Below are 20,983 nucleotides of genomic sequence, written 5' to 3' on the forward strand. Positions count from 1 at the left end.
GGTTTTATTTTTACACTCGCCTTCACTGCACTCTCCAGTCGGCCTTCCCCCGACTTCACTGTGGCCGCTTCCACTCGTCCTCCGGCACGCAACGTCCGACCCGTTTGTCGTAGGGGCCTCGTCGAGTCCACCTCGTACGACACTCCGGGCAGTCGGCCAGCGTCTTTTTCGCCCTACCGCACCCGTAGCAAAACTCGCCACGGGGTTTCGGACACTCGGCATATTGATGCCCCTCCTCCTTACAATTCCAGCATACTGGATGTAAGTGGGGTGGCAGCGGTACCTTCCGCCTCTTGTCGTCCCTTCCTCTCGAAGTACTGCGACGCGGGCGCTTTCCGACGGCATCCTCTCTCCGCCCTTCTCCTGATGACGCTCGGGGTCGCTTGTCCCAACCCGAGGTCGATGTAGTTGGTGCGGTACTGGTTGACGGTACGGTTGTCCGTGAATCCGTCACCTCCATCGGCGTTGCGGTGGACTGTTGCTCCGAGGCCAAGCGTGCTGCGGCCCGCCGACGCCGGGCTCGGCGTGCCTGCGCCGGTGGTAGCTTCACCTTGGGCGGGGCCCTTTCTCCTCCCGGCATGCCGGGACTCAGGACAGGAGGTCGTTGCTCGACAACCCTCTCTCGCTGGTCCGCTTCTGGGGCACTTCCGGTATTTTTACCGCGGTCCTCGACCGAGTTGCCCACCCTCATGGGCGCATTGCGGGACGTTGGTGGAGGATTCGGTCCCTCAGACCACTCGGTCTGAGTACTAACGCTCCTTATCGGTGGGATGTCGGTGATTTGTCCCTGGGTCGCGTAGACGGCGCGACGCACGGTGGACCATTCTAACACACAGCCATGCTCTCCCTGGTGACCCATGTTGACTGCGGTCACCATGATGGATTGCATGAGTCCGGGGCGGTACTGCTCCAACCACTCCAAGTACGGTAAATGGGGCCGGACCGGGTCCCATACTGGGTGGTCCTCCTCCGGTGGGATATAAATCCCCGGTAAATGGGTTGGAGGCTCAGGGAGGTCAATGAAATCCTCCGGTGTTGAGGGTCTTGAGTCGTCGATGGTAATGACCGAAATCTGGTCCGACTCCATTGCCGCGTCCCCCTCGTCGGCAACCACCATGACGCGTGCCAACTCGTCCTGCAACTCCTCAACGCTCTTCGACATCTGTAACAGGGAATGGATTAGTTTGTGGTAGCGGCATGACTAGCCAAGCTATCACCAGGATTAATAAATAGACCATTGCCCTCGTGACCAAAAAAAAGAAGAAACCCCAAAAAAAAAACGAGAAGAAAAAAAAACCAACAAAAGTACGATACTCAATGACTCGGGACTGATTACTCGGGAGGATGGTATGGTTTGAGGTCTTGGACAGAGATCTTTCCGAGACTCCGTCCGTCCAAACTCTCCAACTCATATACCGTATCCGAGATACGACGTGAAACAACAAATGGTCCATGAAACGGGGTCATCATCTTAGCCGTGAATCTCTTCGCGGCTGAGGACAACACATGCTGACGTTTCAGTACCAAGTCACCGACTTGAAATTGTCGAGGCCGTCGACGCAAGTTATAGTAGTGCGCCTGCCGTTGGAACGCGGTCTCCAACGCATGCACAATGGACTCTCTCCACTGGTTCAGCCGTGCCATGCGGTCGACCCATTCCTGATGTGGTCGCGGAATAATTTCGATAACTCCCTCCACCTCTCGCCGAAGCGAAATAGCCGCCTCGGGCTCTCTACCGAAATTGGCAAAGGCTGGAGTGGCCCCCACGGAACTATGGAATGCGGTATTGTATGCGAATCGGAACTCATGCAGATGCAGGTCCCATTCACGATGATCGGCCCCAATAAAAGCACGTATCATAGTCCCTAGGACTCGGTTGACTCTCTCCACCGGATTCGCTTGCGCGTGATAAGGTGGAGTGGTCACGTGCTTATACCCAACTCTCGCCGCCAGAGCCTGTAAATCTCTGTTGACGAACTCGGTACCATTATCGGTAAGTAAAACTTTCGGTACGCCCCAGCGACACATAATTAGGTCTTCCAAGGCACACACGATCTTCGCTCCAGTTGCTCGTTTAAGTGGGTATAATTCCACCCATTTGGTGTATAAATCCTGGATCACCAAGATAGCTGTATGACCAGCTTTACTTGGAGTACCAGCGCACATAACATCTGCAGCGATCATGACCCAAGGTGACTCAATAATACGTTGGTGCATGTGGCCCACGGGTGCAGCTTGCTCCACTTTACCTCGCTGGCACGCATCACACCTTCGCACATACTCCGTCACATCTCGGAACATGTTCGGCCAGTAATAGTGCAAGGCCAAACGGTGATGAGTCTTGTCCACGCCCAGGTGACCGGCTTGCGGGGTCTCGTGATTCTCCTGGAGCGCTCTCTTCCTCATCTCTTTCGGTAGCACCAGTTTCCAGGCGTCGAGATCCTCAACTTCATAGTTGACGGAATGATTGGGCCGGTGGTGATACATCCTATCATCTTCCACGCGCCAGTCGGGAAATCGATCAGGGGTCCGCGTGATGTCTCGACTTTTACGCAGGTACCACGGGTCTCGTACCTCCTCGAGTAGGTTCAGCAGATCTGCCTCACCCTCTGGTATTCGTGACAACGCATCCGGTACATGATGACAGGCTCCACGCCGATGAACGATAGTGAACGTGTGCTCCATCATCTCCAGGGCCCATCGAGCTAGACGGCCCGTCGGATTCTTCAAGTTATTTAGCCAGCGTAGACTACTGTGATCGGTGATCACAGTAAATTCATACCCCTCTAAGTAACAGCGGAATTTTCTGATCGACCAGATGACTGCGAGACATTCCTGCTCGGTCGTGGTGTATTTCTTTTCAGCCTCCGTGAGTGCACGACTCGCGTAGGCGATCACCCGCTCTTGGCCATCAACTGTCTGCGTCAATACTGCCCCTAACCCTACGCTACTTGCGTCGGTCTGGAGAGTGAACGGCACTGAAAAATCAGGACAGACTAGGGTTGGAGCTGACGTCAACCTAGTCTTTAAAATCTCGAAAGCCTCTTGCTGTTCTTCCGCCCAGTGCCAAGAAATATTTTTCTTGGTCAGCCTGGTCAGGGGTTCAGCCACGGTAGCGAACTCTGGTATAAATCGTCGATACCAAGATGCCATACCAAGAAATCTCCTCACCTGCTTGAGGTTTCTTGGTACCGGGAATTCACGGACTGCCGAGGTCTTTTCTGGGTCCACTTGGACTCCTTCACTATTTACTAAGAAGCCCAAGTACCGGACTTCAGCACGGCAGAAGACACTCTTGTCCCTATTGATGGTCAGTCCAGCCATCTTTATCTTATTCAGGACCTTCTCCAGCCAGTGCAGGTGTTCTTTGAAGGTCTCAGTGACGATGATAATATCGTCCAGGTATACGAAGACGTGAGGATACATTTCAGGGCCAATAAGACTATCCAACAACCGTTGAAAGGTCGCTGGAGCGTTGGTAAGTCCGTATGGCATACGCCTGAACTGAAATAATCCTCGACCTGGTACGGTAAATGCAGTAACCTCTCGACTATCTTCTGCCAGTGGTATTTGAAAATACGCTTGGCTGAGGTCGAGGGTAGTAAGATAATTAGCCCGCCTCAATTGGTTTAATATGGCGGTCATGATCGGAATCGGGTACGCGTCCCGCTTAGTTTTGGCATTGACTTTCCTGAAGTCGATACAGAAACGGTACTTGCCATTAGGTTTCTTGACCATGACAACTGGACTAGACCAGTTGCTGTTCGAGGGCTCGATAATTCCGTTCTCCAGCATGTAGTCGACTTCCTTCCACATGATCTCGAGAATGGCTGGCGACACTTGGTAGTGGCGCTGTTTAATCGGCTCACACGTACCGACATCGATAGAATGCTCGGTTAGGGTCGTAATTCCGGGCTTATCAGTGCTAGTAGGTAGGTGGAAGTTCAGGAAAATTTTTAATCGAGTTGCCTCGTCCTCGGTCATCGTTTGGAGACCGTTGCATACCATCACCGCACATGGGCGAGTCCCAGGGGTGAAAGTGTGTACTGTAGCTGGACGATTTTGGAACCACCACGTGTTGGACGAAAAATCAATCGTGATTTTAGCTGCTCGAAGAAAATCTAAACCTAAGACACATGGTTGGGTCAAAGACGGCATCCAGTAGAAGCGATGGCGTATCTGGCGGTCTTCCACACCCACACATACATCAGCGGCACTACAAACTCTTACTTCCTCTCCAGTGGCTACTCGTACCCGCCTAGGTGGGGTTGGTACACTGGAGATTCCGAGGTCAGTGAAAAGGGCGATATACTCAGGGCCTATAAATGTTTTACTGGCTCCTGAATCGACAAGGGCTGGAATCTGGACTCCCTGAATGTCCAGGCTGATATAAAAGGCAGGGGGTGCTTCCAGTGAGCTATCTAGACCAAGGATAGTCTCTGGCGGGATTGTCGAACTCGATATGCCGGCGGGAGGGATATTTTCCGACAGCTCGGTAGTCGTGGATGTTGCTGTCGGGTCAACATTCACCGCCGCTCGTTTCCCGAGTTACAGTGCGTGCACTGAGCTCGGGTGACTCCTGGGGCGCGACAACGGTAGCAGAAAAGTCGTCGCGGCTCCGTACACATACGATGCCGGTGACCATTCTTATTGCAATTCCAGCAAACTAGGTCAGCCGCGCGTCGAGTATCTCCCACGGGAGCACTCGAGGCTACTCTAGGAGCTGGGGTCGGTACCGATCGAAGGGGTTCCGGGAGAACTCCCTTCGGGACTTCAGACATCCCCGGGGAACCGTCTGGGGTCCTTCTCGGGTATGACACATTCCGAGGAGTGGCGGAGGACTGTGGCGGAGACTCAAAAGTCTTCCGGCGTGGCGGATACCGCCGTCCAGTCATGAGGGCGTCCAGTAGCTCCACTGGTGCCTCCTCACCGTACTCCTCCCCCTCCTCCTCCGCATATAGCTGGTTCAAGAGGGCCCGCCGGTGAGTTTTATTACGCCGGGGTCCCGCATATGCGAAACTCGGACACATGGAGTCTTCCGGCAATGGTGGCGGCTTATGTGCGACTGCACCTCGCAAGATTTGCTCTTGCCGGCCCGCCATTACCTCCAGACTATCCAAAGTCATCATTTCCTGAAGCGGAATCACCAAACGATAAGCAGGAAGCAAGTTCCTGTGAACGTGGACTACCCGTTCCCACTCCGACCAGGCCGGGTTGGTCCGGGCGAAAAGGCCACACATGCATGCGATAAAATCACCCACAGGCTCATTTTCGTCCTGTGTTCGATTCGTAATCTCCAGTCGCAGTGCGATCTGGTAGTCTGGGTCGGCAAAACGCTGATGAAGAGCGAGTTTTGTTGCCGCCCAGGTCGCGAAATATCCCACATGGGCCCGATACCAAATTAAGGCAGGCCCAGTGAAAGCAAACGGAAGTGCACGGAGGAGATCCGCATCCCGGATGGGTAGTAGTCTCCGTCCTTCCTCGACACGAGTTATGAAATTCTCGACGTCCTCGCCCTTGGTCCCCCCAAATGTGAGGTTCCATCTCTTCAGGGCGGTGAGGACCTCGGAAGCCGACAAATGTCTTTCTCGATATGCGGCGGGTTCGTCGTCGGAGTCTAGCCAGTAGTCCTCCGCGCGGGGCCTCACCGGCCTCCGCGCCCGTACGCCGCCGTATGGTCGCGGAGGTGGAGGTATGCGCTGTCGCCTCTCCACCTCAGGATCCGGTAACTCTTCCCGTCCTGGTAAATTGTCTTGAGCCAGGACATCGGCTCTCCTCGGGGCATTTCCATGCTCCAGGGGTCCGAGATGTTCCTGACCGCCTACCGGGAGTGCGGGGTCTTCCCGATCCACAGCCCGAGGCAGTGGATCGCTTACATGGCTCGGGGCCGGAGAGCCCCGGACCGAGGGAGTGCCGGTGGAACTCGGCGCCTCTACTCGAATTTCCGGTGCATGATCCCGTCCCCGAACTCTATCACTACCTGCTCGACTCATGGTTATAGGAACTGGTCGCGCACCGCGCTGTTAAATAATTATTAATTTATTCAACAAACAATATTCCCCGACGACCCTCAATTTATCTCGAAAGATTAAACCCAAAGTCCCAAAATGAAACAAGGAAACGATAAATAACTCGACACGATTAACGAAAGTCGTCTGTAATAGCGGTCCGACTCGCGAGTGCGGTTGGACTCGATCAATTACTTCAACTCAAGGGAAGCCAAAGAAAGATAAATAAATAAACGTAACTTAGAAACCCAAGCAGCCTCACGAAATTAATTAATTAAATTACCAAATACCCAACACACTAACTGCGTGGCCAGGACTGGTCAATTATAATACCTAGCAAAGAGATAATAATAATCAATAATAAATCGATAAGTACTTACGACTCGTAGAACTCCTTGAAACACCGTAGACTCGATATCAGCACGATAATAAAGTGAATAATCTTGGTAGTATCGCTGCTGAATTGTGACAACTCAATTTGATTGCCAAAAGAATGGATAGGTTGTAATAGAACAATGAAATGCGGTACAAATTAACTCTGGATTTTTGGAACACGTCCGGTCGCACAGAAAACTTTGTAACACTGTGGCGCATCTCGGGCCGGCTCCAGTGTCTCGTGGTCGGGAATAGTGGGGCGAGCCAATACGGGCGGGCCTAGAGGGCCACGTGACTCGCTACTCGCCGCACCGACTGTCGGCTCGCACCTCGAAGCGGTCCCGGCGCTCGGCCGGCTGTTGTCAACCGAAGCCAGACCAACCCGAGTACGTAGTCAAACGACGGAATACTTTCCTCGTTACGTCATGATTCGCCGAAAAATTCTTCCAAGGATTAAAATATTATTTTTTTTTTTTTTAGGTTCCGATGTCGTACCCATCAAAGGAATTTCATACATAAGAAATTCCATACTCAACAAATGAATACAAAAAAAAACAAACTAAACGCTCTTGAGTTTTCGATATACAGAGCAGACATAAAATATTAAGATTAAGATAAATCGGTAAACAGAAACAAACAAAAAAAAATAAACTCAGAGAGAAAATAAAATAAAATTAATTCCAGGAACCAACTGAGGCTCTTTACTGACACAATACAAAGAGAGAGAAAAAAAAATTAAATTAAATAAGAATAAAATGCAGAAATAACGAAAGATAAAATAGATGTTAATAACAAAAAAAGAAATGCGGCTTCTTTTAACTGTCGTGCCCCACGTTGGGCGCCAATTTGTAACGTAATTCTTTTTAGCTTACCACTTAGATAACTCGATTAAACGTATGGAAAATTTACACGTAACTTATACTCAATAAATTTCCTTCGATATTCAAACTCAAAATACACAAATCGGGCTACGTTACACTTCGCCCACCGATCACTCCTCTCATTTCCTCCAGATCCTGACGGGCGCCAGCCGACTTTTATTTCCCCGGTATCGGCAACCGGTCTAAACGTACACGTAAATTAAAATCTATTATCTAAATCCTTCGGAGATGAGAGAAATGAACGGTGGTAGCGGCAGGTCCTGGTGCGCTCAGTATGCTAGGTTGTGGAGAGAGGGTCGCGGTTCTTTTTACGCGGAAGAAGCCGAGTAATTAAAATTAAATTAAACAAAATAAAGTAAAGAAGACTACATAAAATATCGTAAAGAGGACGCGAGAGCGACGCGAAGGGCCCAATCGGCTCGCGGTCGAGTACTCTCGGTCCCTCAGACAAAGAAATACCTGGGTATGACATCGGGAACCTCTCGTGGACGACGAATCACAAAACTCAACACTATTCTAGATAATAATGAAATTAAAATAAATAATGCGGTAACTCAAGACGGCAAAATCACGGCAAACGGCTCCAAAACTCAACAAATAGAGCCACAAGCTCCAACGACATCAGCCAAGGGTGTGGTCGAGGCCTACCTTTGGGGCTCTCCGACTCACAACCACTCGCTACAAGACTCCAAACTCGACTACTGGGTCGACTCATACTCGAGCGTCTCCAAAGTCCAACTCTCGGACACCATGGTCAGTTCTCCACTCCCGTGCTCTCATCCCCTACTCCAATCATGTCTACTCTCTACTACTCCCAGTCACTCTCACATTCACGCTTCTCCATCTATTCTTCCCTCACCACATACAAGCCGTGGACTCGCGGGTCTTCCCGCAGTGTCACTCCCCGTGATATCCGGAGTTAGCGAATCTTTGGCTTCCTCGAGCATCGCAAACGAGGCCTGCCATTCCCAAATAAACGTAAACGTACCCCAGCTAACTCCGGGTACCAACTCGCAGGGGCGGCGACATCTCAGTCGCTCCTCCGCGATCACCACGTCAACCCCGAGAGCTAGGCCTAGGCCTGGTCGTCATCACTGGTCGGGAGGCACGGTATTTTGGCCACTATCCGCAACACAGCTAGACATCCCTCGTTAAATCCACGCTCAACCACACAGACGCTCCAACACCGACAACATAACGTACCCATACTCGTACTCTCCACACACTTACTTCCCCGCACACGTACTCCATACTCTCTACTCACTATTTCCTACACTCAACTCAACACACGTACTAACTCTATCACTTTCTAACACACAGACTCACGCTTACTCCCCTTCTACTCCATCTCCTCGGTAATGTAACGTCACAATATATATATATATATATATATATATATATATATATATATATATATATATATATATATATATATATATATGGGTGCTTCGTTTCCGGCAAAAGTATTTTTTTTGTTGTTCATCAAGCAAAATATTTTTTTTTATGCTAAAACAAAAATTCCTGCCAAGTTTAAGCTCTTAATTCCAATCCCAAGTACTTTCCATTTGATTTCAAAGATTGCCCATTCAAGATACACGTAAATTAAATTACTTTTTTTTTAACTTTCTAATACTTAGGTGTTCTTCAAAAGTTCCTATAGTGACTTAGCTGTAATTCCAGCTGTTTCACTGATGTCCGCTGAGGAAGTCATTTTTTGTATCAAATTGACGTGTATTGGCTTGCAGAACGTAAACCAATGAATGCACACCAAAAATGTGAATGGAAATTTTATAGGAAATTTTATTCCCTTCAAGAAAAGCTCTATGAGTCAAGTCGCTAGAGTCCATAGTTTCCGAGTTATAGGAGTTTTAGTAATTTAAAAAATATAATATAAAAAAAAATGACAATTGCTATTTTATTTCTTAAATTATCAAGAGTCCTATAACTCGGAAACTACGGATTTTAGCGATTTGACTCATAGGACTTTTGTTTGAAGGGAATAAAATTTCCTATAAAATTCCCATTTACATTTATGGTGTGCATTCATTGGTTTACGTTCTGTAAGCCAATACACGTCAATTTGATACGAAAAATGACTTCCTCAGCGGACATCAGTGAAACAGCTGGAATTATAACTAAGTTACCACGAGCACTTTTGAAGAACACCAAATGCCCTACAATTTTCGACCAAAACCGCGTCGACATCATAAAACGCAGCTGAGTATTAGAAAGTTAAACAAAAATGGATTTAATTTACGTGTATTTTAAATGGTAATTCTTTGAAATCAAATGAAAAGTACTTAGGATTGGAATTAAGAGCTAAACTTTGGCAGGAATTTTTGTTTTAGCATAAAAAACAATATTTTGCTTGATGAGCAACAAAAAAAATACTTTTGCCGGAAACGAAGCACCCTAATATATATATATATATATATATATATATATATATATATATACTACCTGACCTGGCAGACTTCGTACTGCCTCAATCGATTGTAGAGCAAAATAAAAAAATCAACTCTGTGTAGGTTTCCACTATATAACATTGGTCTATTATCTTACGATGGATGGTGTGGCTCAATAAATTATAGATCCAATTGAACGGTATATAGTACAGTTCCGGATAGCTCAATTGGTAGAGCACTCGGCGTGATACCGATATGGTCTCAGCTCGATTCCCAGTTTGGGCTATCTAAATTTTTTCAATTTATCTATTAATTTTCTTATTGAGACGGTTTGCATGTTTAGGTTTCTACTATATTAAATTGGCGTATTACCGTACGATGGACGGTGTGGCTCAATAACTTATAGCTCAAATTAAACGCAATATAGTATAGTGCCAGATAGCTCAACTGGTAGATTACTCAGCGCGATACCGACATGGTCTGGGTTCGATTCCCAGTTCGGGCTATCTATAAGGCGTTCCACGCCAAATTAGACACCATTTAGCTTTTGAACCTCGGATTTTTTTTAAACTTTTTTATCATTTAGCATAGCTCGAAAGAGGCCTTCATGCTTTCATTTAAATTTTTTCCTCCAACCGTTTTCGAAATATCGAATTTTAAAAAATGTAGAGATTTTCCTTTCAAATGCCTGTAACTTTGCGAAAAGTGGTTAAAACAAAATTTTTATAGAGTCAAACAATTTTCGTTTTCAGATATCTTTTCGATAAAAAATATCAAAAAAAATTTTGAATCTCGCTTCTATTGAAATTTTAACTTTTAACTATAAATTGTCAAGTTACAAAAAACAAGTACTGATCAATTTCCCTCATAACTTTTTTACAGCAAACTGTCACCTATTCTACAACATTTCCAGCTATGCTCATAATCGGACAACGATGGGATCTATTTTTTTAGATTTGTTAAATCTTATGTTCCACTTTATTTTTAAGAAAAATGTCTTGAAATAATAGCATGCTCAGAATTTACTGTTAATAATTATCTGACACACAATTATCATCGAAATTTTCTTCCACGGGAAAATTATTACTAATTAATTAATAAATAATAATTTTATTAATAAAAATAATAAATTAATTAGTAATAATTTTTCTGAGGAAATAAAATTAGAAAATTTTGATGATAGTTGTGTGTCAAATAATTATTAACAGTAAATTCTGAGCATGCTTTTATTTCAAGACATTTTTCTTGAAAATAAAGTGGAACATGAAATTTAACAAATCTAAAAAAATAGATCCCATCGTTGTCCGATTATGAGCATAGCTGGAAATGTTGTAGAATAGGTGACAGTTTGCTGTAAAAAAATTATGAAGGAAATCGATCAGTACGTGTTTTTTTGTAAATCGACCGTTTATACGAAAAAGTTTAAATTTCAATAAAAGCGTGGTTCAAATAAATTTTTTGATATTCTTTACTGATAAGATGTCTAAAAATGAACATTTTTTGTCTCTTTGAAATTTTTTTTTAAACCACTTTTCACGAAGTTACAGGCATTTGAAAAAAAAAATCTACATTTTTCGAAATTGGATTTGGCGTGGAACGCCCCCTATATTTTTCTCAATTTATCTATAAATTGTCTTTATTGAGAAGGTTTGTATGTTTAGCTTTCCACTATATTGAATTGGTTTCCACTATATAAAAAATCAGGAAGACGTCTATTGGACAGGTTCCTATTCGAAAAGTTACCGATAGGACATATTCCAATAACTCAGATCACTATTACCTAAATTATCAATTGCTAACAATTCCGAGGACCAAAATTTCCAATCACCTGAAATCCCGATCACCCGTAATTTCAATTACCAATACTACCAATTACCCAAATTTCCAATAATCCGAAATTTCGATAGCTTAATTTTTTGTTAACCAGAAACATTGATGACAAGACATTCTGATTGGACAGGTTTCGTAAGCTCAAAGTTAATTTCTTAGTTATATAACAAAGTTCAAAATGGATTTCTTTATTATTTGTTTACTACATTTGATAGGTAGAAAAAAAAGATAAGATTATGCTAATAAAATTAAGTATAAGAAATTTTAATAAATACAAAATAAATATTATTTTGAATGACATAAGGTTAGTTGGTAATATAAATAATAACAACAACAATAGTCATAATAACAAATTAGTTAAAATAATCATAATTACAATTTTTTCAAATTTAAAAACATTAATGTGCATTAAGTAAAGAAATTAAATTGATTTCGATTATTCGTAGTTTAAAATTTTAAAACATAATAATTTAAAAAACTTTGTGTTAAAAATTTGTAATTTAAATAATTCCCCGTAATAATTTTTAGCCAATAATGAATATCATTGATGGAAATGTGTGAAATTTGCAATTACTATTTCTGCCTGTATTATTGCAATTAACAACATAACAAATATTTGTTCTCATTTTTTTATACTGCTTTCATTAACTATTCACAAGACAAGTGCGATTTTACGCGTATTTCGCCCACCGCGGGCGCTACAATCGATTCGATTGTCCCCACCCTATACTCCACACCCTGCCAACACAATTATTTTAGCATAAACAGAAATCGAGTTGGCCGACTTGAGAGGCTTAAAATTTTAATGGTGGTCAATAAGCAATAAAATTTACAATCTAGAAAATAAATTTAGAGAAAAAATATAGAAAACTAAGATAAATTATTTTCGTGAGAGAATTTTTAATTCTTAAACTACGAACTGAACATAAACTTAACATCAGCCTGATGGTCCTGAAAAGTGAAATATACGACCTTTCAGTCTGAGTTGATGCTCATTTTAGAATGTCTTTCACATAGCCACTTTTAATTTTTTTCAACTAGTAGCTAGCATTTTATTCAGTTTGAAATAATGCTTAACTTTTTGACTTGGGGAGTGTTTAATGTAATTTATACATTTTTTAACTTTATAATTTTAGTTATGGATAAGAAGATTGATGAGAGCTTGTGCTTTAATATCACTACTATCTGTATGTTTGAATACTCCAAAGACATTTGAAAAAGTTCCTCAGTTACAATTCACAACATTTATAATTGATCTTATTGTCACATTTCTCTTCACAGCTGAAATGATTGCAAAAATGCACATTCGTGGAATAGTAAAAGTAATTACAAGGTATTTTATTTTTTACCCGGAAAACATTATTGTAGAACTTAACGACTTTTTATTGCACAGACATATACCTTATGTTTTTAATTTTATATTTTTTTAGGAACTAAAAGCTATACTATAGTTTATGTAGATCTCTTTAAATCTAAAGTTTCTCTGTTCTAAACTAAAATTTATTAATGTGCCTTTTTAGTCTTTAGTCTACGGCGATCACAGATGTACTAACAAGAAAGGTATCCCGTGTCTCTCCCGATTTCGATAAGACTGAGATATGTTGTTCTTCGTTAAAATATAAGGGACCCGTATCTTATTTTAGCTGCGGAAGAACATATCTAGGGGGTAAACGACCCCTCAAATTTTAGGCTCTAAAGGGGTGTTATTAAAGTTTTGCATACTTTTTGTTTAAATAATCGAATGGGACCAACGGCATTATTTTCGGAGTAAAAAATAATGAAAAGTGCTATTAATGTTATAATAAAAAAATAAATAGAACAAAAGTTATACGGGTTCAAATTAAGAAAACTTTTATGACAAAAAATTTAACTTATGGATTTTAACGAAACAAACGGTAATCGAAAGAAGAAAAATAAGTAGAGGATATGACTTTTTGAGTTTTTCAAGGTTAGGGGCTGAACAGTCCCTGATTTATCAAAAAATGATAAGGGACTCCTTTTGAAATGCATTCAATTCCCTTCAAAAATGTATCCTGGGATCATTTGTATAGTACGCCATTACCGAGATATGAAATTCCCAACTTGAAATTTTCTTCTTCTCATGTTCTTTAAACGAGAAATAGAAAATAGGGGTGAGACAATTATCGATGTTAATACTTAGGGCTTTAATTTTAACAGAAATATTTTTTTACCTTCCTCCAAGTATAGATCCTGTTAGACTGTTGAAAAAAAAAGTTGTCATAGAATGTCACACCGTAATAAATACAGTGAAAGTAAATTTTAAAAACAAATTCAAATTTAATAGTGTTTAGCTGTTAAACTATTGGTGGTACAAAGATATTCACGAGTGCATTATTTCGGAGCATTAATTGATCTACAAAATTGCCATGTAAATTTTTCGATTATCATCAATAGTTTCGTTTCGACATTTATTAAAAGTATATTTTCGAAAAAATTGAAATTTAAGAGCGTCTTGAAGCTAAACTATTGGTGGTACAGATATAGTCATAGAGGCATTATTTTAGAGCATTGAATGACCTACAAAATCGCCGTTTTTGTCTAGTTTTAGTCTATAACCAATAGTTTCGTTTCTAAGTGCATTTAAATCGAATTTCCACAAAAATCACAATTTCCAATGTGAATTATGATGAAGATATTGAACTTACAATCTCGACTCAATTAACTTTTTTGTCGAGAATTTAGTCTACTATAACAATGTCAGCACGATATTTCGAAAAAAAAAATTTCTAGATGAGATGCGAGCGCAAAAAAAGGAAAAAAAAAAAAAAGTTTTCCTATGTTATTTGAATGGAAAAACTAAAAGTTTGTTGAGAGATCTCTAAAAATTGAAATTAAGAGCTCAAATTTGGTGAGAATTTTTTATTTTTCATATGCTACAAGATTTCTGAGAGGGACTTGAAAAATAAACATTTCGGTCTAAACTGAATGACCCTAATATATATACTGTAACGGGTTTTTTACCACCGGGGATCTACCGGTGTGAAGTCCGAATACACGTACTATTTTGGCAACATTGTTCTACATAAAGTTGGACGCCAGGTGATTTTATAATCACTAAATCAACAATTATCGAAATTCAGCTCAGGGTGGCGGATCAGGGAAAGGTCAGGCATTAAAGATTACGATAAATGATTGATCAAACTTAAACACAAAAAATACTCGTATATTCACCGAAACAATAATTGATCGGTATCACAAAAATAATCGGTTACAACTAAATATAAATTGCCGTAATCGGCTTAACTCGATATAGACAAAAATTATTCTTGAATGTTTAGTGAGTCTACACAAACTCAGATCATCCTCAAAGCAAAAGAAAAACTGTCGTTTGACGAAATAAAATACTTATTTTATTTTTCACGCACATATAATTTATTTATTATTTTTAATTTTACCGTTAACCGCTAAATTGGTGACCCTGACGTGATCTCTTTTTAAGGGAAGCGTCGAATAAGTGCGTTACACAGTTTGTAAAAATCTCGCGAGTTCTCGTGTCGTTTTGCCGCAAATATCTTGTCGCGTTGCCATTTAATCGTCGAGACCGAGATTTTTTATTCACAGTTAATTTTGGGTGAATTTGTTAATGAGTTAATTTGTGCAGTGATTTTTCAATCATTGTGCAGTTTTTTATCTTTTATCACCGCTAGTGACTTGCCGGGCATTTTTTGGACGTTATGCCGCATCAACGTTAATTTAAGGGACTATTAGTGCAAATCGAGTTGTGATAAAAGTGTTCGCGAGCTGTTATAAAAAATTATAATCAATTTTTCGTGCAGTGTCGTGTATAATTTTTTTTCCGCTACCGGAAATACCATAGAGGATTCGGCCGATCCACCGGCTACACATTTCTGAGCCGTGCGTCACCGATAATCTTTCGGTAACAAAGTACCAAATTACAGGCATTGTTTATGGCTGATGTCAGGCTCTGAAACCGACAGTGACAAAAAAATGAAATCCGAGTCATCAGACGAAGACACCTTCAAATCTCAATTATCGGGATCGTCGTCGTTCGAGTCGATAAAAACAAATATGGCCGTGAATATTAAAGCACCTCAGTTTAGTACGGAAAACTCAAAGTTATGGTTTGCGCAGGTCGAAGCGCAATTTTCAACGCTCCATGTAACAACAGAGCGAGCCAAATTTGACCTGGTGATTCCATTGCTTGATACTTGCGTCACCGCAGATGTCGAGCAACGTACATCTGCGGTGACGCAATTTCGTACAACGATCTCAAGACGGCTCTGATAAAATGCTTCATAAGATCCGATAAAGCACGAATTACTCAGCTTCTTGACAGAGAGAGACTTGGCGATCAGACTCCTTCGCAACATTTACGTCATCTGCGAACACTAGTCCCTGGCATTGATCACGCTATCATTAAAGCACGTTAGTTTTCGCATATGCCAAATGAGATTCAAGTATGTCTTGAAGCTATCAGTGACTCAACGCTTGATAAACTCGCCGAGTCTGCAGATCGTATGGTTGAGCGTATATCGCTCAAACCTCAAGTTGCCACCGACACTGCAAATTCATCATCATCAACCGCCAAGCACGGCGAGATTGCTACACTGCACAGAGAAATTGCGCGACTTACAAATCAAATCGAAAACTTGAAAGTTAAACGCAGTAGATCCCGAAGTCGATCACGTTCACGTGTACCGAAGATGTTTGACTTCGGTTGGTACTATTATAAGCACGTTAAAAATGCCCGATCGTACATTCTCGGCTGCAAATGGTAGGGAAACACAAGCGAGAATCAGTAGAGGTGGTCAATGAGTCTCAATCGATTTATCGCCGCTTGTTTATCCGAGACCGAACTATAGGAACGGAATATCTTGTCGATTCCGGCTTCGATTTATCCGTCTTTCAACTCAGCTTCACCTCGGCCAACAATTACATGTGATCAGAGACATTTCTTACTTTACTTTACTAGATGTGCAGTATACTATTTATGAGCTTTTCAAGCTCTAACAACTTATGTTTTATTTTAAACTTTGAAAATTTAAGAATCGAAAATCATTAATGAAAAAGCGGTTTTCAAATTTTTATTTCTGATTATGTTCCATGAAATAAATGTATTGGGGCATAAATTAGTGTCAGTGATTAAAATCAAGATGTGAACGAGTTTTCACTTAGGTCAGAGCAATTATATATTAAATATAAGAGAAAAATGTTAAAACCTGTGTAATTTCAATTTTTTGTTGGCAATATGATTGGAACTAAAGAACAAGTTAGATGGCATTATATGATGATCGAAAGAGACCATAAAGAGGAAGAGTTTGTATAATTTCTGACATATTGTATTACTTTATATTTCGATTCATCCTGAAAAATAAACATTAAAAGTTATTTTTTTAACTTCTCAATGCCGATATCTTTTGAACTTATTAACCGATTTCGACGTTTGAGGCGACGATCGGCACGTTTTAGTAAATTCTAAAGCTAATTACAATTTAAAATCGATCGGGTCTGTCGTTTCGAAGATATTTAGAAAAAACCGTTCATCACCATTTCTTTCTCCATTTGTCTAAAAAGTATCGTGGAATAAAGGAATGGTGAAAAATGGTTTTTTTTTTGCAATTATCTTCGAAGTAACTGAACCAAATGATTTCAATATCTAATCAGCTTTAGACTTTATCTAAACGCGTCGATTGCCACTTCAATCATAAAAATCAGATTATTTGTCAAAGAAATGTCGTGGGAGAAAAAAATGCTAAAAAATGTTTTTTTTTCGAATATCTTTGAAACGAATACCTACACAATTTCAGCACCTCATTTGAAGAATTTTGCAATGAAAATGACTTGAATCGATAGGTCTTCATTAGATTCATTAACGTCCTCTAATTTTGTCGTTAGGTCTCATTTTTTTTTTTTTAAATTATTTTTTAAGTTATAACGTAAACCGTTTTTATTTCGCAACGGAGACGCGAATAAACCCCGGAATCGTATGGGTCACCAACGTGTAATAAAAATTATAAATTGTCACGATATTTAAATATCGTGACAGTCTCGCATCAGGTCGGTGAGCAACAGATAGCAGCACACGCTCCCACACGTCTCATTCATAAATATTTTTATGATTATTTTTTTTATATGTAAGATTTTGTTTTAATAATTTCGTTACTTTTACTTATTTGTTTTTTTAGGTATGAATTGAGTGGTAATCAGGAAAATTCACTGGTTAAAATAAGCGTATAATTGTATTTTGCAGCACTGGGGAAAATAATTGCGCATTTATTTAATTATATACTTATTATTTCAATTATTATTTTGGTTGGATAGCGCATGCGCATCGACGCAACAGTTGGCATCCGTAAATTTATTTATTATAACTAAATTTACTACTTTGTGGATAAATCATAGATTGATTTATTTTTAAATCGGATTAATAAATACTTAAGAAATAGACAATTGGCCATTGAACGTCGGGAATGGGCGCAGATACACAGTTGATATTATGTAATTTGTTGTTGGTATTGTTTATAATTAACATGCGACAGGTATGAATCTCCATTGGTTGAAGTAAGATATAAATATAAAATGGCGCTGGCCGAGGTGTCGGCGTGACATTCACGTGCTGCCATGGTCAGACGTGGATAAACATTTGTAAGAGCAGGGTGTGTGCTTGTGCTGTAGCAAAGTTATTTTGAAACGTCATTTGGCTGCATTTGAAAAATTTTAAAGGCTTAATTGACATTTGAGTTAACAGTATCTTGGCAGATAATTATTGATTAATTAGTATCTATTTGGACCAATGGAGCTTGTACGTATGTTATACGTCGATGACGACTGTAAGTATCTTTGTGCTATATACACTGACGTATAATTTTGGTTTCCTGCGTTGGTGGCCATTTGTTATTTCATGAGAGTGTGAGAGATAGCAAATTTCGAGTTATAATTTTTTTTAAGTACGTAATGAAATGTGGAATTATTAAATCCAGTAGATATTAAGTCAATGAATTACATTATTTAATATTATTGCATTAATACCAAATATTAATTTTGGTAAATGTTTGGTTATTGGTCATTATTATTTATGAGAATTTAAAATTATTTCAAGAGTATAATTATTTATATGCGACCAATTTGTTACTGGGTTTTCTATATTAACTCATGAAATATTGAAGGATTTCTTGAGAAAGATTATTAAATGTGCTGGTAATTTAAGTGGTATTATTATTAGCCAGTGATTTTTATTTGATTTCTTTTACGAGTAATTGATAATTGATTAATATCATGCGAAGTTGTTGAGGCAGGAATTTTGCGCAACTTGCTGATTTTTAATATAATTTGTTTAATAATTACCAATTTTATTTGAAGTATTATCTTGTAATTATTATTAATTTTAATTATTACTACTAAATTTATTATTTTTGCGATTATTATTTTGTGAATATTGCATAGCATTCACCAGTGGTCTAATTTACGAGAACTATTTATTTAAAGTAGTTAAAGATTATTTTGTTATTATATTATTATTATTTTAAACTATCACGTGCGAATGATACAATAATTCACAAGTATTCAAATATTACTTTGCGATTGTTATGTCCGACTTCGCAAACTTCTCCTACAGTCACCCATGTTGAACAGTCCATAGGAATAGAAATTCCATTTTCTCTTGAGAGAAACAAGGATGGGTTCAGTGGAGTGTGACAAAACCTATTCTACCAGATTTCTTTCTTTCTGTCTTTCATTCTCTTATTCTTCGGTCCCCACTTATTGTCAGCTAAGATCGCTCTAATGCGCACAATTAGCATTAACTTAAATTAAGTTCCGTCAACCGGACATCTCAAAAGATGCAACTCACCTAAAATTTCCCCTTACCCAAACTCGGACCCCCATGGTTGTGGTGTTCAAAATTTTAAAGTACAAAATCACTCTACCGAGCACCGGTTTGCATTGCGGTTTGTAGCTGAGTTACCCCTCAGCAAAGAATCAATTACTAGGTACAGCGGTATCCTCAAATCTCTCATATAAAAAAAAAAGAAATAAAACCGATCACGTCGCTTTTATAATACAATTAAATCCATAAAATAAATCATTAAAATCGCATCGTGAACAAATTATAACAGTGAAGAATATATATATATATATATATATATATATATATATATATATATATATCTCAGAGTATCAGTTAGCTTAAATCAAGCAATTATTAAATCGCACCGCGAAAAAGAATATATTAGTAAGAAATATTAAACGAATGTTTAACTTAAAAATTAAAAAAGAAAAAAACAAAAGAATTCCTTTAAAGAGTTTTATCTTTAAAAGAATAAAAGTGTTATTGGTTGTGAGTGCTAAATTAAGTGGTAACTCAAACTTGTGAGCATTATTATAAAATACAAATTTATATCTAATAATAATAATCAGTGTAAAACTTCGTGCAAAATTTTGAGTGTAATTAATTTATGATTAAAATAATAAAGATATTCCTTTAAAGAGTATCAGTTCTATTTTCTTTCAAGAAAATTAAAGTAATTTTCATTATAAATGTTGAATTTGAGTTTAAAAATAAAGGAAAATAAGTGGCAATAATTTCTGGTGCATTATTCGTAAAATAAGCTAAGTAGTAAGTCACCACCTCATCCCTCATCCGGAGGCTGCCGTCATCGAGAGCTAGCAGGCAATCCAGGGTTCTACAACGCGGAAATCACCTCAAGGAAAAGAAAAAAATATATACATACATATATTTACATATCAGTGCAAAGGTAAGACTGTTACAATTGACCTCTTTTCTTTCTCCAACTTTAACAATTTTTCCAATCAGTCTCAAAGATTTTAAGAGGAAATAAGGACGCTATAAAGTTTAAATCGTATGTATTGACCTAGCACATTTTATATTCATCTACTGTAATGATAACTCTATTTTTTTAAGTAAACTAAAAATAAAAGAAAGTTCACATCGAAACGTATCCCAAAATAAATAAATTAAGGCTTGAACTAAACACTTGAGCCGAAAATTGCATTAGTTAGTTGAAACGCCTAATCTACGCAACCAAACAAATAAATATTAGTCGGACATAACACGATTATTATCAGCCACAAGTGTTTATAATTTTTGTTAAATATCACGGGCGAGTGATATTATTATTTACCTGCGTTAAATTATCTTCTGTTGTGTGTAAGATATTTACTGCTTATACGTTATTATTATTTACAACTGATTATTTACTTTTTATAATTTAAATATAATTGAAAGCAAATGGTCATTAACCCGGTATTTATTTAGATTCTATTTATTTAAATTATTGCTATCTTTTTCTTGCTTTCTTTTTCCTAAAATCTGAAACTGTTCTCCTGTATCTTATTTTCATTTCATTTTCCATTTTATTTTATTTTGAATTTGAATTTGTTCGTAGGGCTCACGAACTGGCGCCCAACTAGGTTGTCTAACCTAGCCTGAGCAGAGCTGAGTGTCCAGTGGAGATTCGGAATATCTCTAAGCGGGAAGTTTTGT

General features: G+C 39.6%; 1 protein-coding gene across 1 annotated transcript in view; it reads left to right on the forward strand.

Annotated features, from left to right (window-relative positions):
* Positions 1 to 20,983, forward strand: part of LOC103578709 (sodium leak channel NALCN) — a 412,027-nt gene that overhangs the window by 42,135 nt on the left and 348,909 nt on the right. The window contains exon 4 of the mRNA XM_053741341.1: positions 12,636 to 12,821. Within this exon, the coding sequence (XP_053597316.1) occupies positions 12,636 to 12,821 (186 nt within the window). The remainder of the gene's footprint in view (positions 1 to 12,635; positions 12,822 to 20,983) is intronic.

Source organism: Microplitis demolitor, chromosome 8, assembly GCF_026212275.2.
Source record: "Microplitis demolitor isolate Queensland-Clemson2020A chromosome 8, iyMicDemo2.1a, whole genome shotgun sequence".
Taxonomy (NCBI): Eukaryota; Metazoa; Arthropoda; class Insecta; order Hymenoptera; family Braconidae; genus Microplitis; species Microplitis demolitor.